This window comes from Lissotriton helveticus, chromosome 2_1 (genome assembly GCF_964261635.1).
Source record: "Lissotriton helveticus chromosome 2_1, aLisHel1.1, whole genome shotgun sequence".
In the NCBI taxonomy this organism is placed as follows: Eukaryota; Metazoa; Chordata; class Amphibia; order Caudata; family Salamandridae; genus Lissotriton; species Lissotriton helveticus.
Window position 1 is genome coordinate 453,216,320 of NC_136059.1, and position 26,634 is coordinate 453,242,953.

The 26,634-nt window shown below is 46.1% G+C and overlaps 1 protein-coding gene across 1 annotated transcript in view; it reads left to right on the plus strand.

Moving 5' to 3' along the window:
* The window catches only part of MTREX (Mtr4 exosome RNA helicase), an 865,138-nt gene that overhangs the window by 588,779 nt on the left and 249,725 nt on the right, over positions 1 to 26,634 (plus strand). The window contains exon 19 of the mRNA XM_078675087.1: positions 13,503 to 13,631. Within this exon, the coding sequence (XP_078531213.1) occupies positions 13,503 to 13,631 (129 nt within the window). The remainder of the gene's footprint in view (positions 1 to 13,502; positions 13,632 to 26,634) is intronic.

Sequence of the window (26,634 nt, forward strand, 5' to 3'; positions counted from 1 at the left end):
TCCTGGTCCACTCAAGACGCCATTTTGAGTCCACCGCGTGGGCTTGAATTAGCCAAGGCTTTGTTGCCCAATCCTGGGTACTTCGACGCCGACAGCTTCATCCATCGTGGGACAGCTCGCCTCTCCATCCTGGTCGCCGACAACGCCTCCGGGTCCGTGAGATCTGCAGAGCACAGTGTCGCCCACTCACCTAGTCGAGGTGACTACCATCCGGTGCCCTCCTGGTGCCCACTGACTACTGGCTAGTAGTCACGAACTTGGTCCCCTCTGCTTTCAGGTGTCATCCATCTTCCAGATCCAGGCTTGGATCACTTCGAACTCTCTTCACTGGTCACCTGCCAGCATCTTTCTTCCAGGCTCCTGGTCCGGCAACGAGGATTCCCGACGTCTTTTGAGACCTATGCAGCTGCAGCCCCTGGGCTAGGTAACTTCGGCATTTCGGTGCCCCAGCATAGCCTCACTATCCAAGGGTCAGGATCCACTGTCGTTTTCTCCCTACCAGGTCGGGTTCGCCCGTGAACACCAACTTTAACTTTACTAGCTATCATAGACTTTGTCCCGCATCCCGCGTGAGAGTGCACACTCTGCACCCGAGTCCCCTGGGCCTCCTAGAAGTAATCTAACGATTTCATAGTCAAGTCCTAGCGATTCCAAAGCCTATTAGTACTGTACTTACCTGCTAGTAATTTCGCATTCCACTTTCAGAGTATATGGTTTTCCGTGCCCATCGGGCATTTGTATATACTGTGCTAACTTAAGTATTTTCGTAAGAGTTTTGTTGTGTGCCTAGCACCCTGTCCTCATAAAGAGTACAGGGTTGTTGTGATTCTAATAAATACACTGTTTATTTTCATAACACTTGTGTGGTGTCCTTTCACTGGGTGTTCAAGGGGTAATGTGATGGTAAAACAGCTGGCTTAACACGCCCTCTAGAGTCTTAGCCTTAGACTGCTCGTATCCATGCTACTAGGATAGCTGGTCTATAAGGTTGACTTACAACCAATCATCAATAAGGGTTGTTTGGACTGATATATAGTGATCACTAGAATAGTGAGCACTGCACATCAGGCCAACTTCTCACAGAGGCCCTCACGGACGTCCTGTTGGCCACACCTGGTCCAAGCACTCCAGTGTGCCGCCTGTGGATCGGAACGTGGCACGACGCCACCGCCCTGCTCCGGGCGACCCTAGCTTTCTGTCCGTGCACCCAACCCCGAGAGCCTGGTGATCCAGGCCTTTACGTCCCAGACCGCATTCCCGACAGCTCTCAGGGATCGGGAATCCAAAAGGTTTGATCAGTTTGGGAAGAAACTGCTCTCCTCATTGAGTTTGGGGTTGCGGTCTATCAACACCGCTTGCCTTTTGGGCCGTTCTACCCACTCCTTGTGGAACACGGTTACAGACGTGCTGCCCAAGTGCCGGAGGAGGCCCAGGCCCGGCTCGCCCAAGCCGTTACGGAGGTGTGGGATGCGGCACGTTACTCCATCAGGTGTGGACTCGATTTCACGGACTCGCTGGGAAGGGCGATGTCCACGGCGGTGGCGGTTCGCTGCCACGCCTGGCTGAGGTCCGCCAATTTCTCGAGCGATGTACAGGCCACGCTCATGGACATGCCCTTCGATGGCCGTTGCCTCTTTGACGACAAAGCAGACCGTGCGCTTGAGCGTTTCAAGGACTCTAGGGCTACCGGCAAGTCCTTGGGCCTGTCTGGCCAGCGCCAGCAAACTTCTGCTTTTCGCCCCTTCTGTGGCCAAGGAAGGGGCACCCCCACACATCCTGCCAGCCACAGGCCGCAGAGCCAGCCTCAATGCAGACGTGGTAACCGCCGTGGCGGTGCCGGCGGACAACGGCAAGGCCTGTCCACATCCGCTCCCAGAGCATCTGCCTCAAAGCCTTCCTAGTCTGAGCTTTCAGGCCCATTCGACACCAGTGGGGGGCAGGGTTCGCCATCACCTCCTCCACTGGCGCTCCATCACGTCGGACAGGTGGGTGTTGCAAATCATCCGAAGGGGCTACTCCCTCCACTTCGAGGCGACCCCTCCAGCCATGCCACCGCAGTGCCACCGCATGTTGGGGGATCACTTGCAACTTCTGCAGGAGGAAGTTATGGCCCTCTTGGCCAAGGGGGCCATCGAGCGCGTTCCTGGGCCAGAAGTAGGACGTGGTTGCTACTCCCACTACTTTCTGGTACCCAAGAAGGGCAAAGGCGGCCTACGCCCTATCTTGGACCTACGGAGCGTCAACGGCTTCCTCCGGAAGGAGAAGTTCAAGATGCTGACTCTAGCTCAGGTCCTAGCTGTCCTGGACCCTGGACCCTGGAGACTGGATGGTAGCGTTGGACTTGCAGGACGCATATTTCCACATCCCCGTCCTGCCGGCCCACCGGCTTTACCTGCGGTTCACGGTAGGCGAAGAGCACTTTCAGTTTACCGTGCTCCCCTTCGGCCTTACCAGTGCCCCTCGGGTGTTCACGAAAGTGACGGCGGTGGTCGCAGCTCATCTGTGCAGATCAGGGGTTTCAGTCTTCCCCTATCTCGACGACTGGTTGTTAAAGGTGGGCTCGCCCCAAACAGTCGTTTCCCACCTCCAGACTACAGCCGACCTCCTGCACTCTCTGGGGTTCTCCATCAATGTGCCGAAGTCACACCTGTGCCCCTCTCAGAACCTCCTTTTCATCGGAGCGGTTCTGGACTCTGCGCAGTTTCGGGTTTATCCCCCCAAACAGCGGGTTCTGGATATTCAGGCTCTGATTCCGATCTTTCAGCCTGTATCCCGCGTTTCGGTCAGGTTGACGCTGCGGCTCCTGGGGCTGATGGCCTCCTGCATCCTTCTGGTGCATCACGCCAGGTGGCGGATGCGGGCTCTGCAGAGGGACCTGAAGTTTCAGTGGGGACAGTATCAGGGCAATCTGTCCGACCACGTCCTGATTTCGGAGGGCACTGCGAGTCAGTTGCAGTGGTGGCTCACGAACCGTGATTGGTTCAGCGGCAGATCCCTCTCTCTACCCCAACCGGAGCATGTAGTTGCGACAGACGCGTCCCTCCAGGGCTGGGGGGGCCACATGGGAGAGGCAGAGATCAGAGTCCTCTGGTCTCCGGCAGAGTCCCGGCTCCATATCAAACTTTTGGAGCTGCAGTGATCCGACTTGCACTGAAGGCATTCCTTCCCTCTGTCCGGCGAAGTGTAGTGCAGGTGTTCACGGACAACACCACAGCCATGTGGTACTGCAACAAACAGGGCGGGGTGGGGTCGTGGACCCTCTGTCAGAAGGCTCTGCGCCTCCGGACATGGCTGGAACACCAGGGCATCACCCTGATGGTTCAACACCTGGCAGGTTCCCTGAACGCCAGGGCCGACTAACTCAGCAGCCGGTGCATGATGGATCACGAGTGGCGTCTGAACTCTGATGTGGCGCACGGTCTCTTTCTCCAGTGGGGAGAGCCTTGGTTAGATCTATTCACCACCGAAGAGAACTCGCAATGTTATCAGTTCTGCGCGTTGGAATTTCCAAGGTGGCACTCGCTCGGCGACGCTTTTCGTCGCGAGTGGAGCTGCGGTCTGTTGTACGCCTTTCCGCCTATACCACTTCTGCCCACAGTGCTGAAGAAGATCAGGCGCCACCGGGCCCAAGTCATCCTTGTGGCTTCGACTGGGCACGAAGATACTGGTATCCCGAGCTACTCAGTATGTCAGTCGATCCCCTGATTCGTCTGCCTCTTCAGGAGGACCTTCTGTCGCAGCAGCAGGGGATGGTCCTCCACCCGAGCCTGTCCAGTCTCTTCCTACATGCGTGGAGATTGAGCGGTGGCAGTTGAGGCCTTTTGACTTGCCTCCTGAAGTCTGTGATGTGAATCTGGCAGCCAGGCGTCCCTCTACAAAATCGATATACGCCTGCCAAGGGAACAAATTTGTGGCATGATTCACAGCAAAGGCTGTGGATCCACTCTCTGCCCTCCTTTCAGAGGTTCTCCTCTTCCTTCTCTCTCTTGCCCAGCAGGGCTCTGCTCTGGGCACTATCAAAGGCTACCTCTCGGCCATTTCAGCCTTCTTAAGGCTTCCTGATCAGCCTACTCTTTTCAAGTCCCCTGTTGTAAATAGATTCTTGAAGGGCATCACACACGTTTCCTTCTGTGCCCTTCCTTACTGCCCCACCCATCCTCCCCATACTGCGAACCGATATCTAGGGTTAAGGTATCTCCCTTTGAGGGCCCTAGTTTAATGGCACCAGTGTCGGTTTCTATCATAGCTAGGCGTTCCTGGCTCGGAAAGCTATGTACAGAACTGACGTCAGCGCACGAGGGCGGCGTCTAAGTACTCCGTCATCCCGGCGATCACGACGACGGACGCGGAGCCGCAGACAACGCCTACCAATGCGCGAGGGTACTGCTGACAAACTTTCCGGATCCAGCCTGACGCCTGGGAATATTCTAAGGTAAGGAATCTAACACTAACTACTGTTTCTTACAGATATATCATTACCGAAGGTAAGTAACTTGTGCGTCAGTACTTGGATTACTATGTTAAAGGCAGGATTCCCAATGCTGGTCCAGGAGCATCTCTGGTGCACGAGGACTCTCTCTCCACAACATGGGCTTTGCCATCAACCTGCAGATGTCTCTCCTCACTCTCACTTAGTGCTTACTTTTACTGGGATCATTCAATGCTACACTTACAAGCATCTTCTTTCCTCCTCAGAGGATCACAGATGTTCAGACACTAAATACAGTTTGTCTGACTTAGATCTCGGTTCCAGTAGGTCTTGTGCCTGCTAAGCCTCATAATCTCACACATCATGTTGTTGCTTCATTCCTGATGGCAGAGAAGAGTGATCCACCGGTGTGTGTAGAAGCAGTGGCTACAACATCAAGGAAGTCTCAAGGCCTAGGTGCACAAGTTACAGTCTATACTGCCAGGATCTGCACTGGTGGCTTGCCCCCTCTAAACGTCTACGAAGTCACCCATTGAGCCTGCCCCACAGGCTCAGGCTACCATGGCCAAGGACACCTCTCTACTGGGCTGGTGTGCTGATCTTGGTGACATGATGGGGTGTGACCTTTCGAGCAGTGCCTGCACATAAATGTAATTGTGCTGCGGTGGTCTGTCTTGCCTTGAGGGCTTTTCTAGTTCAACGCCACCACAGGGTAGACAGGGTGGTGTGGGGTTGTGGACCCTATGTTGGGAGGCCCTCTGTGGATGTGGGATCATCACCGAAGAATCTTCACAATAACATCTCGCCTATCAGGATTCACCACCATAAAGGTGGATGCTCGGTCAGGTTACTGGAGGACCATAGGTGCGAGTTTCACCCCAAGGTGACGAGGTAACCTTCAGATTGGGGTTTCCATTAACTGATCTCTTCGCCAGAGCCCAGAACAGTGTTCTGAGTTATGCCAAACTCTTCCATCTAAATGGTTACCTGAGTAATGCCTTCCAATTTGACTGGTTTCAGGACTTGTACAGTAGGTAGTTTCTGATTTCCTTATGGCACAAATTATTACTCTTTAATCCCTCTTCCAAAACCATCTGAGGAGGAGAAAAGTCTATAGCTTGAATCCTGGGCTTGCAGTGTGGTATTACATCAACTACACACAACAGTATGAAGTCGATGGTCTGCTTTTTGAGGGCTTCACTGGAGCTAGAAAGATCTGGGTGGTGACCAAACATATTATTTCGCATTGGGTCATCCTTTGTATCAAGATATGCAATGCCCTGGCCAACTGGGACCCTAACAAGGACATGCAGTCTTTTTAAAAAAAATAAATTTGTATACATTTTTTTATAGCCATTCTGACTGAAATGTGGCTAACTGAAGCCTCTACACCGATAATGGACATACTAGTCCCCCCCCCAACTATCACATCATTAGACTGGACAGGCCTGGCAAGACGGGCGGGGGAACTGCATGCATTTTCAGGAGCAACCTCTCCGTTACTAAAGCCACCTCCCCCTCCCTTTCTTCCTGTGAACTCCTCTGCCTCGATATCACCAGCGAGGGCAAACAAGTTTGTGCCTTACATCTCATCTCTCACCCGCCTGGTGACAACCTCACATTCACTCAGCAACTCATGGGCACGATCACATCCAATGCCGGTCGGCAGACCAACCAAGTCTACCTGGGTGACTTTAATCTCCACTGGAACGATCAGAAAGACGCAGTGGTGAATAGCCTCAAAACTTTCCTTAATGCGCTTGACCTCACCCAATTATGCGATAGACCAACACACGACAAAGGCTCGATACTCGATCTCATCATCGCCAAAGAGGACTTTATCCAACTGGAGGCGGTCCAACCCTGTGACTGGTCAGACCACCACATTATCACATTCTTTATCAACGAAAAAGTTAAACTTAACGCGGCTCAACCTACCAAATCCAAGACCTGGAAAAGGGACATGAAGAATCTTAACCCCAATTCCCTGCCTCCCCACATCGGCAGTCTCCTCCTTCCCCCTTCAGGTACCTCGGATGTTCAATCACTGACCGATCACTACCTTGACTCTATGAATTCAATAGTCAACGAAGCCGCCCCATTGCAACTGAAGAGAGTCTCCACCAAGATCTCTAACCCTTGGTATGACGGCAGACTTAATGATGACAGGCGTGCTATGCGAATGGCAGAGCGCACCTGGAGATCTGACCCCTCATCACTGCATCTCAAAATGCTTAAGAACAAGAGAAATGCCTACTTTAGGAAAATAAAGCGCGCAAAGTCTGACTTCTTTAGCCGCCAGCTGGACCAAGCAAAAAACAGGCCAAAAAAGCTGTTCGAACTAATCAAAACTCAAACAAAGACACAACCCTTACAATCAAACAGCACAACAGTCGATACCCCACACTGTGAAGCCTTCTCTGCTTTCTTTAAGCTAAAGACGGACAACATAAGAAATGACCTCATCATGGTTGTAAGCCGATTCCCCAGTCACACCAGAATGACTAACACTCAACCTAAAAATAATGCATCATGGTTGTCCTTCGACACATACTCTGAAGAAGCAATACGCAAATTGCTCGGCACCCTGAAGCCCTCTAATCACCTCATAGACCCCCTACCTGCTAATGCTGTAAAAGACTTCATCCCCCTGCTCCTCCCACTGTGGACCAAAATCATCAACAGCTCCCTTCAACAAGGTCTCATCCCAGACGCCCTCAAGGTGGGGCAAGTCACGCCTATACTCAAGAAACCTACAGCTGACCCGTCTGACCTGAACAACTATCGCCCTATCACCAATATCCCCACCCTGGCCAAATTACTGGAAAAATGTGTCCAACTAACAAAACACATTGACCAATTTAACCTCCTCAACCCTCATCAATCAGGCTTCCGAGCGAAACATAGCACGGAAACGGCTACGACGCACATAATTGATGACGCCCTCCAAATTCTAGATCGGAATGAGTCTTGCCTCCTCATCCTTCTTGACCTCTCTTCAGCATTTGACACAGTCAAACACGAGAACTTACTGGAGCTGCTAAGCACTAAAATGGGTCTATCGGGAACTGTTCTCAAATGGTTTACTTCCTTCCTTCATAACCGGTCTCAGAAGTTCAAGATCAACAATGTGCTATCTACACCTGTGCCAGCAGATCTAGGTGTCCCACAAGGATCTTCCCTCTCCCCCACACTGTTCAACCTCGTCATGGAACTGCTCGCCACCTTGCTCCAAGCATCCAATGTTCAATTCCATATATATGCTGATGACACACAACTTTACCTAAAGCTACGATCCCCGGAAGATATCAAACTTCTGAATTCCACACTTAGTAGCACTCAATCTTGGTTAGCCGTTAATCACCTCAAACTAAATGCTCTGAAAACTGAGTTCCTACTCATCTCACCTCCGGCGAAAATTACCACCACCCAAACCTGGCTCAATAACCTAACAGCACTCAATGTCCAACCTACCATCGTGGATTCTGCGAAATCCCTAGGCATCACACTCGACGCCAAGCTCAACATGCAACAGCACGTTAGCAAAGCAACAAAAGGAGCTAATTTCCAAATCAACACACTGAGGAAACTTAAACCCTTCCTCCCAGCCAAGGACTTCCAAACTGCTGTACAAGCGTTAGTCATCCCTCGCATAGACTATGGAATTGTGGCCCTCAGCGGACTCCCGCTATCCACAACAGCACCCCTAAGAGCCTCCCTGAACGCTGCCATGAGACTCATTACTGGCTCAAGAAAACATTCGCATATATCCCCAGACTTAAAATCTCTAAACTGGTTGCCTTTTGAAGCCAGAATACAGCTAAAAATTGCCGTTATGACACACTCGGCCGTGCATCCCAAAGCACCCAACTACCTCGCTCAAAAGTTGTCTATATCAGGAGGTTCGAGATCCAATAGAAGTACAAAAAATCTACTCCTTAAACCTCGTAGATTCCGGAAGGAAAAAACATACAAACGCTCCTTCTCAGGAATGGCTCCCAGGATCTGGAATGCACTCCCTCCTGAAACCAGGCTTATCTCCTCCACTGCATTCTTCAAGAAAGAGGTGAAAACCATCCTTATGGCCAAGTTCACCTGAACTTTATAGTTGTTGGATAAGAGACTCTGCATCGTTTGGTATTTTGACCTCCTGACAGATTCTTGGCACTATATTTTTATTTGATTGTGACACTATTATGCTACTCTCCTACTACCGACCACTATATAATACACTTTAGTTTGCTGAATCACCCGCCTGATGCCCCCACCCCTTGCTCTCTCTATCCTAGAATTTGGTATAAGCCATCCCTACATCCAAAGTTTACCTGAACTCTGTTGTAACGGGATCAATGACTTTGCGCCGTCTTATATTACTTGTTACCTGATTGTATATTGGTATGTTTTCTGTACACTATTGTTTTCCTATTATGTTATTGACTATTATACTGCTCCCATTATTTCTGTTCACTCTTGTTGCCCCTACCCCTGTCTCTGTGAAGCGCTCTGATATCTGTAAAGATCTTGTTCGCGCTATATAAAACTTTGAATAAATAAATAAATATAAAGAACCTTTATTGTTACTGCAAATAAATACAAGCATGGGCCTACAACCACCCTGGCTGGCCGCTAGTCAAGTCGTAAGTACAGCAAGTCAATATAGAAAAATGCAGCAGCCCGAAAATCGGGGTCTAATAAGTGTCCAGGATAGAATTTGCATTCAAGCGTACTGTGCAAGAATCAGGATTCGAGAAGGTTCATTTTACAATAAAGAAAACTCAGTCGATGCCATACGCTCATACATGGCCCCACAGTAGCAAGCATGAAGCAGGAAATCCGCAAATAGAGCAAATACGTTTGAAGTATTGGGGGTAAGGCATATGAGTCAGGATAAATGTAAAAACAAACACGTTTCGTAGCGAATTGTACCCCACCCCTCAAAACGAAACATACTGTAGGAAACATGAAAAACGACGACACCAAAAAGAAGAAAGACAAAGGGCCATAGAAACAAAGAAAGGACAAATGAACAAACCCCATCCCCCTACCCCCCACCATCCCTGCAGAAGGCTACGGCCTATCCCCCCCCCAGCAGCGTGCCTGTCACCCTAAATAAGAGACCCGAAATATAGAAAAAGAGAAAGGAAGAAAAAAGAGGAAAAATGTGGGGAAGGGCCATCGATCTAGCCACCCGGCCCCCTCTCCACCACCGCGTACAGTAAACGTCCTAAAAGCAAGATCAGAATAGCCACGGAAAACAGCAATCATCGACAGCACAATCAATTACATCCCCGCTGAGTGTCCCCCAAATCACCATCAGCCAACAAAGAAGGTTCACCACGTCCTAGACGGTCTCACCCCTGGCCTTTTCTATCAGTAGCACCAACATATGTCCACCTATCAAGCGGCATAAAGAGCAGCGTGGAGGGTCCGAGTGATCCGGGCGGACCGGGCAGAGTTGTTACTCCATGGGACCTCAGCCACCAAAACCCAGCCGAATATGTATGGCAGAAATCCGTCTGTGCCAGTATCGACCCCGAAGTCATCCACCAGTCCGAACACAATCTCATCAGCCAGGGAGAGAGAGGCACACCTTCCGGCAAGCGCCGAAATGCCGCCGGGGCAGTCCAAACCATAGATCGACGTTGTTCCCCCAGCCGCCGAACAAAGAAGGGTGCCGACAAGTCACTCACATGCACAACAGATCTGTCCAAAGCGATCTCATAAACCGGGTCTTCCAGCGTCTCCACGAACACAGGCGTTGCTGGAGCACTCATCACTGATGCAGAGGCGGGCACATCGGCGCTTACTTGAGACCGAGCCATGCCCGTGTGGGACGGCGGGACAATAATGGCGGCCATCCTCCGTCCCAGATCTAGGGCGTCCCGGAGTAGGGTCGTGTGCAGGGTTGTTAGCGCAGCCAGGATATCTCTGACGTGGGTTCTTTCTCATGTCGCCAGACCCCAGGATTCTCTCGCACAGCGGCTTCTCTACCCGGGTGTGGTGTGCGTAAGAGGGCGCCATCCGCCATCTTAGCTGATCCGGCCTCGTCCTTCTCCACCTCACCTCGGGACCGGGTCCCACACCAGGGGGCAACAGGATGCACCACGGGGACCCCGAAAGTCAAGGCAGGCTTCACAGCGGAGGGTCACCAAAAGGCTAAACAAAATCTCCGCCGCTCCCTGGGAGCCGCCCGCCGATTCCAGGAGAGGCCGACAATCGTGCCCGGACACAACACTGGAAAGGGGGCCAAGTATCGTGCACTCCCCTCGACACTGCCCCACCGCACGATCCACTAGGCACTCCGCTAGATGAACTGTGTCGGCACTCTCGCCACCGGCTCATCAGGTCCCCGGTCCTCTCCGGCGGACTCCGCACCTCCACCAGAGGCCGCTGTTGTCGCAGTCGCGGCCGGCCACTCTCCTCACTCGACACCCCGGTCCCAGCTCCTCGAAGGCCGCAAAACAGTTGGGGACATTTCCACGGGACTGCCGCACGTAAGAGCCTCAGGAGCAAACGGTAAGTGAAAGCTGTCCTTCGCCTACTTAAATATGCCGTTACGGCTCAGGATAATTGCCAGGATGTAGTTGCGGGGTGAGAAGGCTCACGGAGCCGAGTGTCTATGCAGCCATCTTGGTCGCCATCTTGGCTCTTCCCCCCAAGGACATGCAGTCTTAGGCATGCCATGATGTTGCTTGCCCAGGCCGGTTTAGTTTCTTTGGTTAACCAACACTACTCAGTCCCACCTCCAAGAAAGGCACTACTTTAGGGCTTATTCCTAAGCTAAGGAATGTGCTGTAAGATGTATCCATTTAAAGAAAGTTACTTGCCTTCTTTAAAACAAATTGTAGTCTGGACTTAATCTTTCTGCAGATTACTCACCACCTTGACTGCTCCCTCCCAAAGAGCTAGTGCTATGATCAATAATATCCAAGATCTCAGAACATATTATGTGCTGTATTTGTCGCTGTAGTGGCTCACTTCGTTCCTCTCCACACGCCTCTGTTGGAAATAAATATCATGAAATGATTCCAACAGGCTAGTTGGTGCCTGATGAATCTCCGTTACATCATTTTCTAGAGGTTTGTAATGTGACTGGAGAGGCTTGTTGAAAAAACTTTGCATTCCAGTATGACGTCTGGAAGGATTATTCATTAAAAGGGGACTCTGCTGAAAGATTATGTATACTTTTCCTTAGATTTAGATTGTAGGAAGAGCCATGATCACTCATTAGATCTAATGCAAGCTCACAATGACCTAGTACATCAGAAGCAATAAAACAAGCTGTTCAGAGAATTCAAATGCGACATTGAATTTTCGTAGGGGAGAGTATAGTTAGACTTTTGTGGATAAAAACATTGACATCTGACCTAGGTGTCGACAAGACAGGTGTTTTCTGTAGTCTTCGACTAGATCTCAGTATATCTATTCTTGGGATTTTCTTTTTTTAAATCTCGTTAATGTTATTTTCTAATTGAACATGCTGTTCAAATTCTTTGTAATCGCATGTTTTCATCGGACGACGGAAATCCAACTTACATGTTATGTTTGCCAAAGGACAATTGATCGGACAATTGATAGGATTCTTAGACCCAGTTTACCTTGAAGGACACATGAATACAGACCTATTGAGCATTGCTAGAGCTAAAAAGAGATTACATAATCTCTTGCATCTAATCCGCCCTGATAGAGGTAGCAAAAAGCTAGAAGCAGTAGGAAGAAAAATGAAGAGGGCATTAGTTACAGAAAAAAACGTGGCTATAGGAGAAGACGTGTACATCCAACATTTGTTTAAACACACAACTGTATTCAGCAGACACTGGAGTGATCTTACATGAGCATGCATGGTTACTTCGGGTTTCAAGCTAGAGGTACAATCTAATTTGATGGAGGTGCTTCTTACTGGAGTGCATCTATATGAACTCTAGGGGGATGATAACCTAGAAATAGTTGAAAAGGCAAATGAGTGCTCTAGCGTTACAATATAGAGGGAATTTGAAAAGACGCACACCCAATATAAGCAGAGGTCAAGGTTGGTAAATGTAGCACCATAGACACCAACACAACAACCTTTGTTTAAGTCTTAAAGCCATTTGTAACAACTTGATTTACCCTAGACACTTTAATGAAAGACGAGGCAAAGCAAGAGCCACGTGAGACCTTGCAAATGAATACATCAATCTGTTTCCACAACACAAAAGACTTGTAGGAGGGCAAGCTAAAGGACTTCCACTCAAAGCACAGTCCATTACAACACGGCTGGCTGCAACATGTTAAAAAAAGAAAATTGGTGAAAGTGCCTCCCGATACAGTACACATAGTAACATTTAGAACTGAACGGTGGGAGGGTAATGATTTTGTAAGCAAGGTTGGAAAGATTGAAATGTTCAATCCAGTGCAGTGGCTGACCTAACAATGGGGCAAAATTACAAGAAACTGATGCATCTGTAGAGATGTGTCACTTTCCCTGTGCCTCCATACGAAACCCTTGCGCCACCATGGATGCGCCTTATCTACAATACAGCGCACTATGACGCAAGGACTGACACGTTAGAAATTCTGACAACTCTGTTGGCGCAGAAGTGGTGCATTGCTGGAGTTGCTCATGAGTGACACAACTCCAGCAATGCGCCACAATAGATAAGTGAGTCCCATTTTTAAAGCCCTGCGTCATTCCTGACGCCTGGTCTGAGCAGGCACAGGGATTTTGACGCAGTGAAGACGTAGAGTGACGCAGTGAAATGTTATAAATGTCACTGCATCAGTTCCACATGGCTTTTTGAGTGAGAACGCCCACCCTGCATCCATTATGCCTGACGCAGGTATAATGTGGCGCAGGGCTTTACAAGGTGACTTATCTCCCTAGATGTGGCATGTTGTAAATTGGCCGCAATGTGGCGCATTGTTTACCCCGCTTCTGCATCACAAAAAGTGACAAAAGGCGGCACGAACTTGTCGCAAGGGGCTTGTAAATGTGCCCCAATGTGTTGTTAACTTTGCACACCAATGGTTGTATATTTTTGTATGAAGTCAACAGACATTTAAATGATGTATCCCTTTCTTTTTAACTACACAGCAAAGTACAGGTGAATTGGATCCACTTTATGTGGTGGAGGTATTGTTGCATTGCAGTAAGGAAAGTGTAAAGAATGCTGCAACAGAGGCAGCTAAACCAGCCAGACCTGACGAGAAAGGAGAAATGCAGGTTAGTTTTTTTCTTTTTTCCCCAGTATCCAAATGGCATCTTTATGTTTATTTTGTTGTATATACCGTTTGTTGCATCGTGGATCACTAGCTGACAGGTGAAATGTTAACATCGGAGTATGAGCGTACTGACTAATAAGATTTGGTTTATGTGGTCTTCTTGCTGAGATTGTCCAGGTCTAGGGGCATGCTGTAATCTCACTCTTTTCTCAGTTCTGCTCAGCCTTACAAGTAAGTGTGTTCCAGGCCTTTTACTTTTAAAGGTGTAGCCTGTTTTTGACCGACTGAGAAGCTGCTAGTGTAGGATTCAAACTCTTTGATTTATTAGGATATTCTTGCTAATATGTCAAGGAAAATAGCCATAGGTCCGGAATTTCTATGGCCAGTGGCAACTGAGCATTTGTATTTCTGTTGTCAATTCTGTTGATATAGACAAAAGAAGCAACATAAGGGGCATTTTGCTTAGATGAACTAATTGGTATATATAAAATACTTTTATGTGATCTGTTAAAATCATAAAAAGAGTGGAACATACCACCTTAATGAAAACGTCATCATTCAGATACCGATAATTACATTAAAACATTTTTAGTTATCGTGACCCTCGTGTGGGATGGAACCAGAAAGCAGCGGATTATCATTAACAGCGATGTAAACCTGTCCATGCTTTCTGTTGAAATTAAAATGTTAATGCCAAAGGAAAATGGAGAGGGAGCAAAGTTCAAAACAGCTCTGCATAATTTTCTGTCCAGTTTCTTAAGTCACTTTAGTTTCATATCCTAGAAAATGTACTGGTTGGATCATGTTTGTGCCTAGGGCTTGTCATAGAGAGGGGCTTTTGAAGAAAGGGAGTTCAGAAACAGGTCTGCAAAAGACAAAAGGCCGGCTACTTTATACCCTACTGCCGGGTTCTTATTTTGATGTTCCATTCCTTCCAAGATTTTATGCTGATTCTTTCTTTTCTAGTTCTTGTGCTGCTAGGGACAAAAATGTGACGGTGTTACAAGACAGTTGAACTAAAGAGCCGTTGAGGCATTTTATGACTGCCGCTCTGCAAGTCCGGATTTGAGTTGCTCTTAGGATTGGCCTTAAAAGTAACGTCCTTGGGTTATGTAGTGCCGGACAGATGCATAATAGATGTAGTAGTGACTCTGCTCCGTTGTCACACAGGCGGCAGTCCAGGGATGGCCAGGTCTGTAGCCATTTTGGGGTGAGATCTTTGTTTGAAAATGAACCCAATCTCAGTAAGGTCAATTTCCGCTTCTAGTGGTCTCTGAAGCATTCTTGCAAATAGGGTTGTGGTTTCATATGCTTATAGGATGGAATCACACACCATGCATGACTTTTGCCGGCAAATGTGGTTTTATCTGATTGAAACGAAAAAAATGTAATTGATTTGTTTGTGATTTTTTTTTAAAACAGGATATGACATGGGTGTTTGCCAGGCTTCCTCCACTTTTAGCGTTTGAAGCGGTTGTTTTAAAATTTGGCATATCGAATTATTGTTCGTTGATTGTGTTTCTACCTCCTCCCAACAGTGGTGGGGAAGTGTGTTGTCTTCGGCAGCCCTCATACGGCAGTAATATTTGGCCAGAACACCTTGTCTGGCCTGCGTCTGGTTCGTTAATCCATATTCCAGGCGAATCTGCGCCTGAGAGATGTCGTGGGATTAAAAACAGTTTTTATACAGTCTGGACTGAGCTAGATTTAGCATTTGGTAGTCCTTAGTATTCAGCATTTCCGAGCCATATGTTATCGCTGGCAAAATATTTGCAGCCACCACCTTTAGGAGATGGTTTGTTGAACTACCACTTAGGCTTTTCTGTAAAGTTTTAAAAGCAAAGCATAATTGTTTGGTTTTTGTGTTGACATGTTCTAGGTGTTGTTTGAAACTTAAGTGGCGATCTAAAAGAACCCCCAGATCTTTATATACTTCCACCTCCGATAAAATATTTGAATTTATCCTCCAGATGAATTTGGGGCGTTTTTTATGAGTGCTGGAAAAACATAAATCATTAGATTTTTTAAAGTAGATTATCAGTTGTTCTTTTGAAATGTATATTGCTAGTTGAGAAATCAAGCGCTGTAGACCAAGCGGGGTTTGAGAGAGTAACACAATGTTGTCCGCATATTGCAGACTTGCTATTGGTGACTTTTCCAATTTGGTTGGATCTCCATGAATGAGACTAAGGTTGCTTTCTAAATCAGCTGTGTATATGTTAAAAAGACACGGCGCCAGAACACATCCTTGTTTTCGCCCATTTTTTGTTGGAAATTTCTTGGTTAACCTCCAGCCATCCCCTTTTTTTTTTATCTGAACCCATGTTTGTGAATATAGGTTGATGATTACTTCTAGTAATTTTGAGGGGATTCCCCAAGCTTCATTTTAGCCCAAAGCTTGGCTTGTGGCACTTTATCAAAGGCTGCTTTAAGGTCTGCGAAACATGTGTAGAAGATGTTTGAATTGGCATTTGCTTTCTTTGCTAAGAGGGTAATGTAGGAAGGTGGATATCGGACTATATGGTTTCCCCAACTTTTTGCCGAGTGTTTAGCTGGTTTTCGACTTAGTTGGCCTGGTATCTTGCTAATCAGGTCCCCAGGCTATCTGCTCTCACTGTAAAATGGACTCCATGTACTTTAGGTACATCTCCAATTGGACATTGGGTCACCTTATGAGCCCCTGTATAGTGTACCATAGGTACCCAGGGCATAGGTGCATCCAAGGCCTACCAGGGGCTGCAGCATGTATTATGCCACCCCTGGCTGGCCATCCACATTGACACAACTGGCTGATCACTCCGCTGTGTAATCACCCCTTGCTTAGGTATAGTATCCCTATACCTACTATTACATGTAGACACATATATACCTATAAGTCACTCCTATGGCAGGCCTTAACAATCGTGAAGGCAGAGTGCTTGGTTTTATGTGAGATGGTGCTCTAGCATGAGCTGAGCCGGTCTGCAGCTTTCGGAACCATGTCCTTATAGCTGTATGATATAGCCATACCATATACTCTTAAGTGCATTATAATCCTCGCTGTTGAATGCTAACTTTGGTTTGGCTTTATCAAAACATGTTGTGTAAGGTGTCATACGCTTTGGAATACTACCCCTTCGCCAGTTCTGGCGACGGGGGTAGCACTCCACCCTTCTAGAGGGAGAAAACATGTTGTTCCTGTTAATCCCGGTTAAAGGTAACCAGAGCCTCAGCATCACAAAATGGATGTTGCTGCCACACACACAAGTCTGACCTTCTGCTGGGAGTCCTTCCAGCAAGGGCGGCTTGGACAATAGGTTTCCTGTCTTGGGAGGTGCTAGCACCACCCCAGACAGGCCATAGTGTATTGGGGCAGGGAGGGCTGAATGAAATGATACACTGCCTGGGGCACACAAGGTGCTCCATGCATAGCCCGGTTCAAGCCAGTTGCTGGGGCACTCCAGACCCAGCGCGAAACTGGACAAAGGGAAAGGGGTGTAACCACCCCCTTCCCTGGTGCCACCCATAGGAAGGACCTAGCAGGTAATCCAGCCCCTTTGATTAGTATATAGGTAGGAGCTGAGTCCAGAGATTTTAGATTATCCTGAACTGAAACTTGAAACGAAACTCTGGACCTTCGACATTCTTTTGCAACTAGAAGAAAGAAGAATCTCCCTAGTGGTCAAGGAGTGACCACCCTGTGCAAACAGGCACCATCCAGCGATCTGCGGTTTGCTTTGTCGGTGCTCACGCCGGAGCCCGAGCACAGAGCCTGACAAGAACCAGACTTCCAGACTTCTTTGACCCCGATCCACAGCAAAGCTGAGACCCGTGGAGGCAACGAGAGACGTGGGACCGGCCATCTTGGAAAACCTGCTCCTTGCTACTTGTGCAGCTTCTGAGGCACCCTCGAAGTTGTGCATTGGGGATTGAGAAGCCCAAGCCCCGAGCACCTTCTGCACCGACGCACAGCCCTCCACACTCCACGAGTGCCGAGTGGGGCCTGCTAGTGTTTTTGTGCTAGACGCGTCTGTCCGGTCACTTGCCCGTTGGCTAGTGGCCTCTGTGACGACGAATCCTTGAATTTGCACTGCTTGCCTGGTTGCTCCAGGCTTGCCCCTGCTTCCCTGAAAAGGAGAAGCCACTCAGACCTTGCTGGTCTGCAATAGAAGCTATCTTCGATTCCTGTGTGGGTTGCCTTTGCCAAGGCTTATTGACTCCAAGCCGACACCGAGATCCTTCGTGGGACAGTCCGTATCCAGCTCCTGGTAGTCGTCGACGCCTCCTGGTTCACGTGGCTGCAGAGACCAGCTTCACGACATCACCTGATTGCTTCGCGACATCGCCTGGTTCCTTCCTGGTCAGTGGCTAGTGACCCAGACTCTGTCCCCTCTGCTTTCAGGTACTCTTCATCCTCGATCCGCCCTTGGATCCAACCAAATACTTCTCTCCTGGTCGCCTGCAGCATCTTTTCACAGGTCTCCATAGGATTCAGCGACGAAACCAGACACAACTTGGCACCTATGCACCCGGCTCCTGTGGGTGAGGTAAAGCCAGTACTCCGGTGCTCCTGTGGGTATTGACTATCCGAGTGTTCTAGTTTTCAGTAGCTTTCTCCTAGTCCATCCGCAAGTGTCCTAAATCAACTAGTTTCTAATTCTTTCGTTCCCATTGTATTCCTATGAGAACCACGCTTCCCGTGGGCCTCCTACTTCCTAACCTTTGGTAGTTCAGTGTAGCCCCAGCGATTCCCTAGGCCTACTCCTTGTTCGTGACGTGGTTCTTATACCACTATTTTAGTATATGGTTTGCCTCGCCCCTAGGGCTCGACTGTATTTTGTGCAACTTATTGTATGATAATTGAGTATCTTGTTATGTGCTGGTGCCTCTGGTCTCATAAGAGTTCAGAGGGGTTGTGTTAGTAATAAATACATATATATATTATATATAACCTGTGTGGTGTCCTTTCATTTGGTATTAAAGGGGTTACTTTTGGTGAAACAGCTGGCTTCACATGCTCTCTGAAGTTTTAGCCTAAGACTGCTTTGTCCATGCTACCACTAGGATAGCTGGTCTATAAGGTTGACTTTACCACCATCACCATAAGGGTTGTTTGGACTGATACAGGGTGCCCACTAGAATAGTGGACATCACATATCAGGCCACCTTCTCACAGGTAAGTGCTGAAATATTGGTTAAAGTCCCCATGCCAGCTCTGAACCCAGTCTGTGTTTTCGGGATTAGACTTTTGCAGCTTACCCATTGCTCCAAGTCTGCCAATAGATTTATTGCGTAGATCTTTGCCTCCACATCTATAAGTGAAATCTGTAATTGCTGGGGTCTGAGCGTGTTCATGACTTATAAATGGGTTGAAAAATGCTTCCCCTCCAGGAGTCAGGAATATTTCCAGTCTTTAAACTATTCGAGAACAGAGGGGTTTGGTAGCAGGACCAAAACTCGGGGTCGTACCTGAACAGTGCGTTCGGTAGGCCGTTGGGGCCGGGTGCCCCGTCCGCTCAAGTGTTTTATTGTATGCTGAATTTGTTTTTTTTATCTGTTCAGGTTCTACTCTTTGCGCGTGCCTGATAAAAATGCTGCTGTCTTTCTGTACTTCTCTGATTTCAGTATGGAGTTTGGGGTTGGATAAAATCTTTAAATCAGTCACTTATGCGACCGCCGATAACCATTTTTTCTTACTCCGACTCCTAGCCTCTGATATTTTCTCTCGACTGGAACACCTTTTAGTCGCATTTGTGTTGTCCCCTATGCTGTTTGTTGTCTGTTCAGTTGAACTAATTGATGCATCCTTTACTTAAATGTAGATAAGAACAGTATTCCAGTTTGAAGATGGGAACCCTCATTGTACTGTAGCATTACACAATCGCATAATGACTGTGGCCCTGTCAGGACCGCAACACTTTGTCCATGATGGATATGCAGCATAGGGTGCCTGTCTCGAATGGTGACACACATTACAGACACTTTGTGTTCAGCCTCTGCCTGGCACATTGCCGTCCTCACCTACCCCACGAATCACAGCGCACCTTGACATGGGATGTTCGAACACTGTCGATCTCAGGGTGCTTCACTCCTCGACAAGGATGCTCTGTTGCAAGTCTTCACAGGCTTTACAATAAAATTTAAATGTCAAGTTTATTCAAGATCTAGGACCTGAATGTTGACTTCAGCATGCAATATAATAGCTTCAGTGTTGGCAGGAATCTGCTTCATGATTGATATATGATTACATTTAAGGGCTATTGCAGCGTCACTACATAGCTCAGATGGTACAGTGTGGAGCTGGTTTTCTAGTTCTGTTATAGCATATGCACATCTATAAAACTTAGGGTTTGTCCAGAGCATTCATTAATTGGTAGTTGCCTCGGGGTAATATGCTGGTGGTCACTATAATGAGCCTATTAATACAAATCCTTTTCATACCCACCTTCATCTGAACTTTGTCATATCCTTTCCTTCACTGGTGACGAGAATGAATATCACAACCGGTTTTCCACCCGAACTGTCCGTTGCTGTTACTATTCATTTGACGAGATTCCTAGGTTTTGGTGAGGAAGTCCATTCCTTTAGGCTTGTGCTACTTCTCTTTTTCGGCTAGCATTTGCTTCTCTTTAGCCTCCTGCCACCTAGCCCCTACAAAGCCTGACCCCAATGATCCCAGCCCCTCGACAAACACACCTTGGCAACTCGCAGGTCAGACAGTGCTCTTGGTACAGGTGCACTGACACAAAGCATCACATTCCCTGTTGCATCTGCCATTTTGTACCAAGAGCATTCTGATCACCGGCTTGCATCACAAGAGCTACCTTTTTGACATTGGAACGAAGAACACAGTAACACTGAAGCTTCTTGTGTCATAACTGGGATTTTGGTGCATTTAAGTCTGTGGTGCCAAAGGTGGAGGACTGGTGTGTCGATGGTGAATTTGTTCTGAGTATTCCGGTTGAGGAAGAGTCTGAGGAGAGTGATTGCGGTGATGGGGTTATGATCTAGTGGCAGTAGCGAGTGTAACAACAAGGAAGCCCTCATTTATTTATTTTTTTAACAATTTTTATTGATTTTCAGTGATCCAAGACTGGAAACAAATACGAAAAGTACTCATATTTTATTATTCCCAGTAATGAAGGTGAAGTATTTGTTATGGAGGACTCTGGTTTGGTCACATTAAATGAGCCTGATTTTTTTTTGATTTTTTTTTTTTATAAAAAGTTTTATTTCAGAGGATTCATTGATCACATGGTCCACAACATAAATATTGAATGTAAAACATAAGATATTCTTCTTAAACACAACAAACATATATGGTATCAAATACATTTAATTCCGCATATTTACATTTCATATCATATTATATATTAAAAGTGAATTTATAAAATACAATCTAAGGTAGAATAATAACGAAGTAGCCTCCTTAATATTACACGATGGTATATACCATTGAGTATTGCAGATTTTCTATTGCACCTTGCCCCATATGCCAACCTATTCCTAAGAAGCAAAAACATTTGTTACATCATGACTTCTTACTCGTTGTAAAGACTGACACCTCCACAACAATTTATACTTGTAATAAGAGCCTGACCTTAAAGCATACCTCTTTTCCATTCCCTCAACCCTGCACATTTTGTTTAACCACTGTTTGAATGTTTGGGTAGATTCCATTCGCCATTTCTGCAATATTAAAGATCTAGCAACTAGTGAACTTTTTCTTATACACTCTTGTAGATATGTGCTAATCTCTAATAGTTACCAGTACTGTATTCACATAATTCCTTGTATTTATATGTATGTCATTCACCTATATTTGTCCTGTAAAGCGCTCTGATACTGGCAAGGGTATTGTTTGCGCTATACAAAACCGTCAAAATAAAATAAATAAATAGTGTAGTGATAAATGGCTGTTTCGCCTGTAGAGGACTAGTACACATATCTGGAGAGTATGCTAAAGCAACAGTCTGTCCATATATAACTGTCCCTGGTTCCAGGCAGTGGGAGCAGAAATTTCTCAATACCATCCCAAAAGTGTTTTATTTTTGGGCAAACGCAGATAATGTGTATTCAACTCCCTTCTCATGCTAAGCATCGAAAACATGAATCGGGTACCTGAGGGTATAATTTGGGTAGAAAATATATGGTAACTATTTGGCATAGAATTGTATTTGTCTAAAATTAGCCCCCTTTAGTAGTGTCACATTATAGTTATTAATCTTATTCCAGGTTTTCAGTGAAAGCTGGATGTTTTCTTTGGTCTGCTTCTTACCTCGTGATTTCCTGATAGGTTTTCATAGTACTATTCTTTCTAAGGACAGACAGCCAGCAACTGTCAGATCTACATGTGCTAGACTGACTCTATCAGGTCTTCTGTAATGTCATGGCTTGACATAAACGCATCCAAATCTATATCTTTAGGAAGTGTCTAATCTGTATTTACGACCACTGTAGTGCATCCTTAAAATATCTAATACCACATTCAATCTCACGCCAACGCTTCTAAACCTTTCTATTAATAAAATCAGAAGCTGTACTATAGGCATCGTTTTCCCATTTTTGTATAATGTTTCTCTATTACCTACATATTTATCAACTAGGTGTGTGGAAGCATTAATTAAAGGTATATTATACTACTTAATTGTGTGTTCTGCTTTATTAACCATTGCAGTGGGTTCTATCTAATTTTCTTAGAGTTTCTGGTCAGTCTTAAGCCTAAAATGTTATATTCTTGGAAAATTTCGTCTATAAAAATATTATCTATACAGGGCAACTCGGATGGTCTAGTGACTCTATAAATATTGTATCCAAAATTTGCGTAATACTATTCCCTCAAATTTGGGAAAGCCAAACCACCTTCCATAATTGCTCTATATAAAAAAATCTAGTGCTAGTCTTAGTGTTTTGTTTGCCCAGACAAATGCTGAGAATAACCCTTCTAGCTCTTTAAAAAATGTAATTTTAGGGCACATGGTACGGCAGAAAACAAAAAATATAATAAAGGCAGTGAAGGCATGCAAATTTTGGGAAATCATCCCATTAAGAAATCGGGAGATGTGCCCATCGCCCCCAGGCCAGCAGACCATTGGCTATTCAGCTACCAGGCAAGTCTGAGCCCTCTCCTCACACCAGCCCAGGCCCCTAAGGCCTTGCTGGGTGCACCCCCAAATCATTCTCCTCCATCTTGTGAGTTGCAGCCTACATGTGGCCCAGATTGCAGTGAGCAGAGTCCAGGAAGTGGTAAGGAGACAGACTAGTGCTGTCTCTTCCCAAGACAAAAAGCTGTTTAAAAAACGATTTTCACTTTCTGTGCTTACTGTCTATGCCTGTGGTTGTTACAGTTTAAAATTTCTCCTTTGCTCTGTGCTTAGGCCTGTGTGCTCAAACAGTGCACCCCCAGCCTCCATTTTGTGTTCACAAGCCAGTGAGGCCAGCCCCCCTGCCTCCCCCCTCCCCCCCTCCCAGCAACAGGGATTTTCTACATCAGAGGGTGCTTCTGTGAGTTGTTGAAACTGTATTTACTGGGGCCTGTGCACTTCGTTTTTTGGCCAGCAGGGGGAGTAAAGCTTTATTCAATCAGTAATATTAGATTTCGAGTTAGTGAAGCCTTTACCTGCTGAAGTCCAAATTTGTGGATTGAGCCTGTCTGTCTCCTAGGAGATTCTGAACAGGAGCAAACAGCTTCCAACTCCCTGGCCAGCAAACCTTGTCTGAGGTTGCTGGGACCTTATATGGTGTGCTAGTGGTTGGCACATGTGTACACTGATTGGTGGTTGTACCAGGTATTTCTATTGGGTTAGGGTTAATGTCCTCATTGGTTGGGTATTTGAGGGTTCTGATTGGTTTCTCGGTCTGTGATTCTATCATTGCAGGGTTGGGACTAGGGCTAGGGTTAGAGCTTTAATTGGAAGTAGTGATTAGGGTTTCTGGTGTGATTGGTTGTTGGACCAGTTGTGGGACTAAGAGTAGGGTTAGGCTTTCTATTGGAAGTAGGGACTAGGGCTACCTGTACCAGTGGCTGCTTTGACTTGGGTTGGGACTACTGATGGGGCTAGGGCCTTTATCGGACGTAGAGATCAGGGTTTTTGAAATGAATGGATACTTGGACTAGGGTTAAGATTGGCTGCAAGGTCCTGGTCTCCTATTGGTTCTAGATGCTAGGGCTAGTGTTGTGATTGGATAGTGTTAGGGCTAGGGTTCCCATTGGCTGAAGGGGTCACCTGATTACTAGGGCTACAAAAAAGGCCAGGCTTAGGGCGTCTCAGCCCGGGCGTCGAGGCTAAGGGTGTAGAGGACAAGGGTAGTTGCCTGTTTGGGCCTGGTAAGGGCAGAGAGGACAAGGGTAGTTGCCTGTTTGGGCCTGTTCGAGCCTGGACGGGACTAGGGCCAGAAATGCTGCCCTTATTCTCATTTAACAATACCCAGCCCATACCATCCACAACGACAAATATAGCAATACACTCTCCCCTCTGACTCCTTCCCTCCAAAACTCCTTTTTACTCATCCAAAAGCCTCTTCCTACTACTAATATATATATAAAAAAAATCTTTTACTCTTTTATCCCTCCACTATCCTTTTTTCAATAAAAATTAACAGACTAACATGTTTCACTTCTCAAATTCCATATTCAACTATACTAATATACTGCCTAAATAACTGAATAACATATCTACTACTCAAATTACTTCATATTTATACTATACTAATTTTCAACACTAATCCTTTATGGGTTCCGGAGTGGCGTGCTACTCGCCAGAAAAGCGCTTCAACGCCCATCAGGGGTAACAAGTGCTATATGAATGCAAATCTTTCTTCCCCTTTTATCCATCCGCTATCCTTCTCACTCCAAGTAACAGACTAATATCCACCACTGAAATTACCTCATATTTCACCATATTAATTCACCACTAATCCTCTATAGGCTCCCTGAATAGCATGCGTCAACAAGCGAGCGATAGATAAATACGAACCTTTGTCCTACTCTATCCTTCTGCTATCATTCCAAATCCAAATAACTGATTAACTTATCCACCACTTAAAATGTACTTGCATGTTTCACTATACTAATTCAACACTAATCCTCTGTGGGTCCCGGAGTAGCGTGCTACCCGCCGAAAAAGCGCTTCGACGCCTCGTCAGGGGTAGTAAGCGCTATATAAATGCAATTACAATACAATACAATACAATTTAGCCAAAAATGCCTTAACCTTATGAATCAATGGAACACAGTTCAATGCATATAATCATTGATATTCTCAGAGACTCCTATCCCTTGACAGCGTTTCGGTAGTGCATTGCTTAGATAATATTCTGGCAAAAGAGTAGCCTGTGTACAGCTACATAATAAGATTTCAGTTTTTAACATATTTATCTTGTATCCACCAAGTTCTTGAAACTTTTGGAATATCCTAAAAATAAGCTCCTGAATGCTTCTCCTGTATTTAAAAAATAGGGCAATGTCGTCCGTGTATATTTTACTATTTGACATTCCATTTATAAGTGCCCCGACATTATCATTACTTCTGATTGCTATCGCCAACGGTTCTATGAACAATGCAAAAAGTATTGGTCATAGGGGACAACCCTGCTGTGTGCCCCTATTCACTTTACAAGTGCCAATATTCCTTGAATTAACTACTTGCGCAGAGGCTCCTTTACACAAACATTTTACTATATGAATTAAATTTACAGGAAGCCCAAATTCCTTCAGAAGTGTGAAAAGGCTCTCCCAGCATACTAGATCAAATGCCTATTCAGCCCCAAAAAACACCTGTGAGGTCACTCCACATTCAAAATTGGTGCAAACTTTATATAATTCTGAAGGAATACCATCTTCTGCTGATTTACCATTAGCTAATGATTTTACCAATCCGATTATTTGCTGCAGTCTCATCTTGCATGTACATTACGCTTGCCTTGTGTAATTGTCTCCAACTTCATTCTTTGCAAAGATAGCACTTTCGATTTTTATATCCCCTTGGTGGTACAATATCCTTGAATTTTTGCCATGAACGCCTCGCAGATGTTCTCTATTCAAGCAAAACCAGTATTGTAAAAATTCTCAATCTCATTATAGACTTCCGAACACCATTCCTCATCCTCTAAGTTAACTTTATCAAAAGTCCATCTTCCAGCTTGCCTCTCTATCCCGATTCCCCCGATTTCCATTCTAATCATAGCATGATCTGAAAAATAATTTTGTATATGCTCGTTTTTAATTAGATTCAACCTGTGTGAGGAAAGAAAATAATCTTGTGGTAGAGATTTATTTAGCTGAAAAACATGAAAATTCAAGCTTTTGAGAATGTTTATCTCGCCAGAGGTATACCAGATTTAATTAGCTCATGCAGTCTCTTAATGCTTTTGCCATTCGTGGCTTATTCCACTTACGGACGACAATGGAAGCATCTAGCTCTGGATTTTGTAGTAACTTAATATCCACGCCCATAATAAAACCTGGGATGTTTATTAAGGCCTGGTTCAGCTCCCTGAGGGTAATAGGATTATCAAATATCAGTGCATATATTGTAGCTAAGCTGAGCCTTGTCTTGTTTAATATCCCACTAACAAGACCCCTTGTCCCTTCCTTATCTGCCTGAGTAAAAATTACTTGAAAAGGTAGGTGATTGTAAATATAGATTGCCTCACCTCTGTGCGCCGCCCTTGCCCTTGATACATATCGAATTCAAGACCTTGATATTTTTAAGAGGCTTTAGCTGTTCGATTTGAGGGAACTCAAAAATCAAGATATTTGCAAATTAAGCTAAGAGAATTGAGACCAGTAGCATATTTGAGGGGGTTTGGAGATTGACTAAAAAACTAGTGTTGGTGTGGTTTACATAGAGGAAGAGGTCTTGAATTTTTTCGGAGGGACGATCTGGATGAGCTCAAAATAGTTTTGGACTCCAATCACCTTGACCTGAAGTGTGAAAGGGCAAACTGTAAGGAGGTGGTTGTAACAACTGTAGGAACATTTCATCTATGAATGAGTGGATAATTTTTCAGAAGTCTTTCCGGAA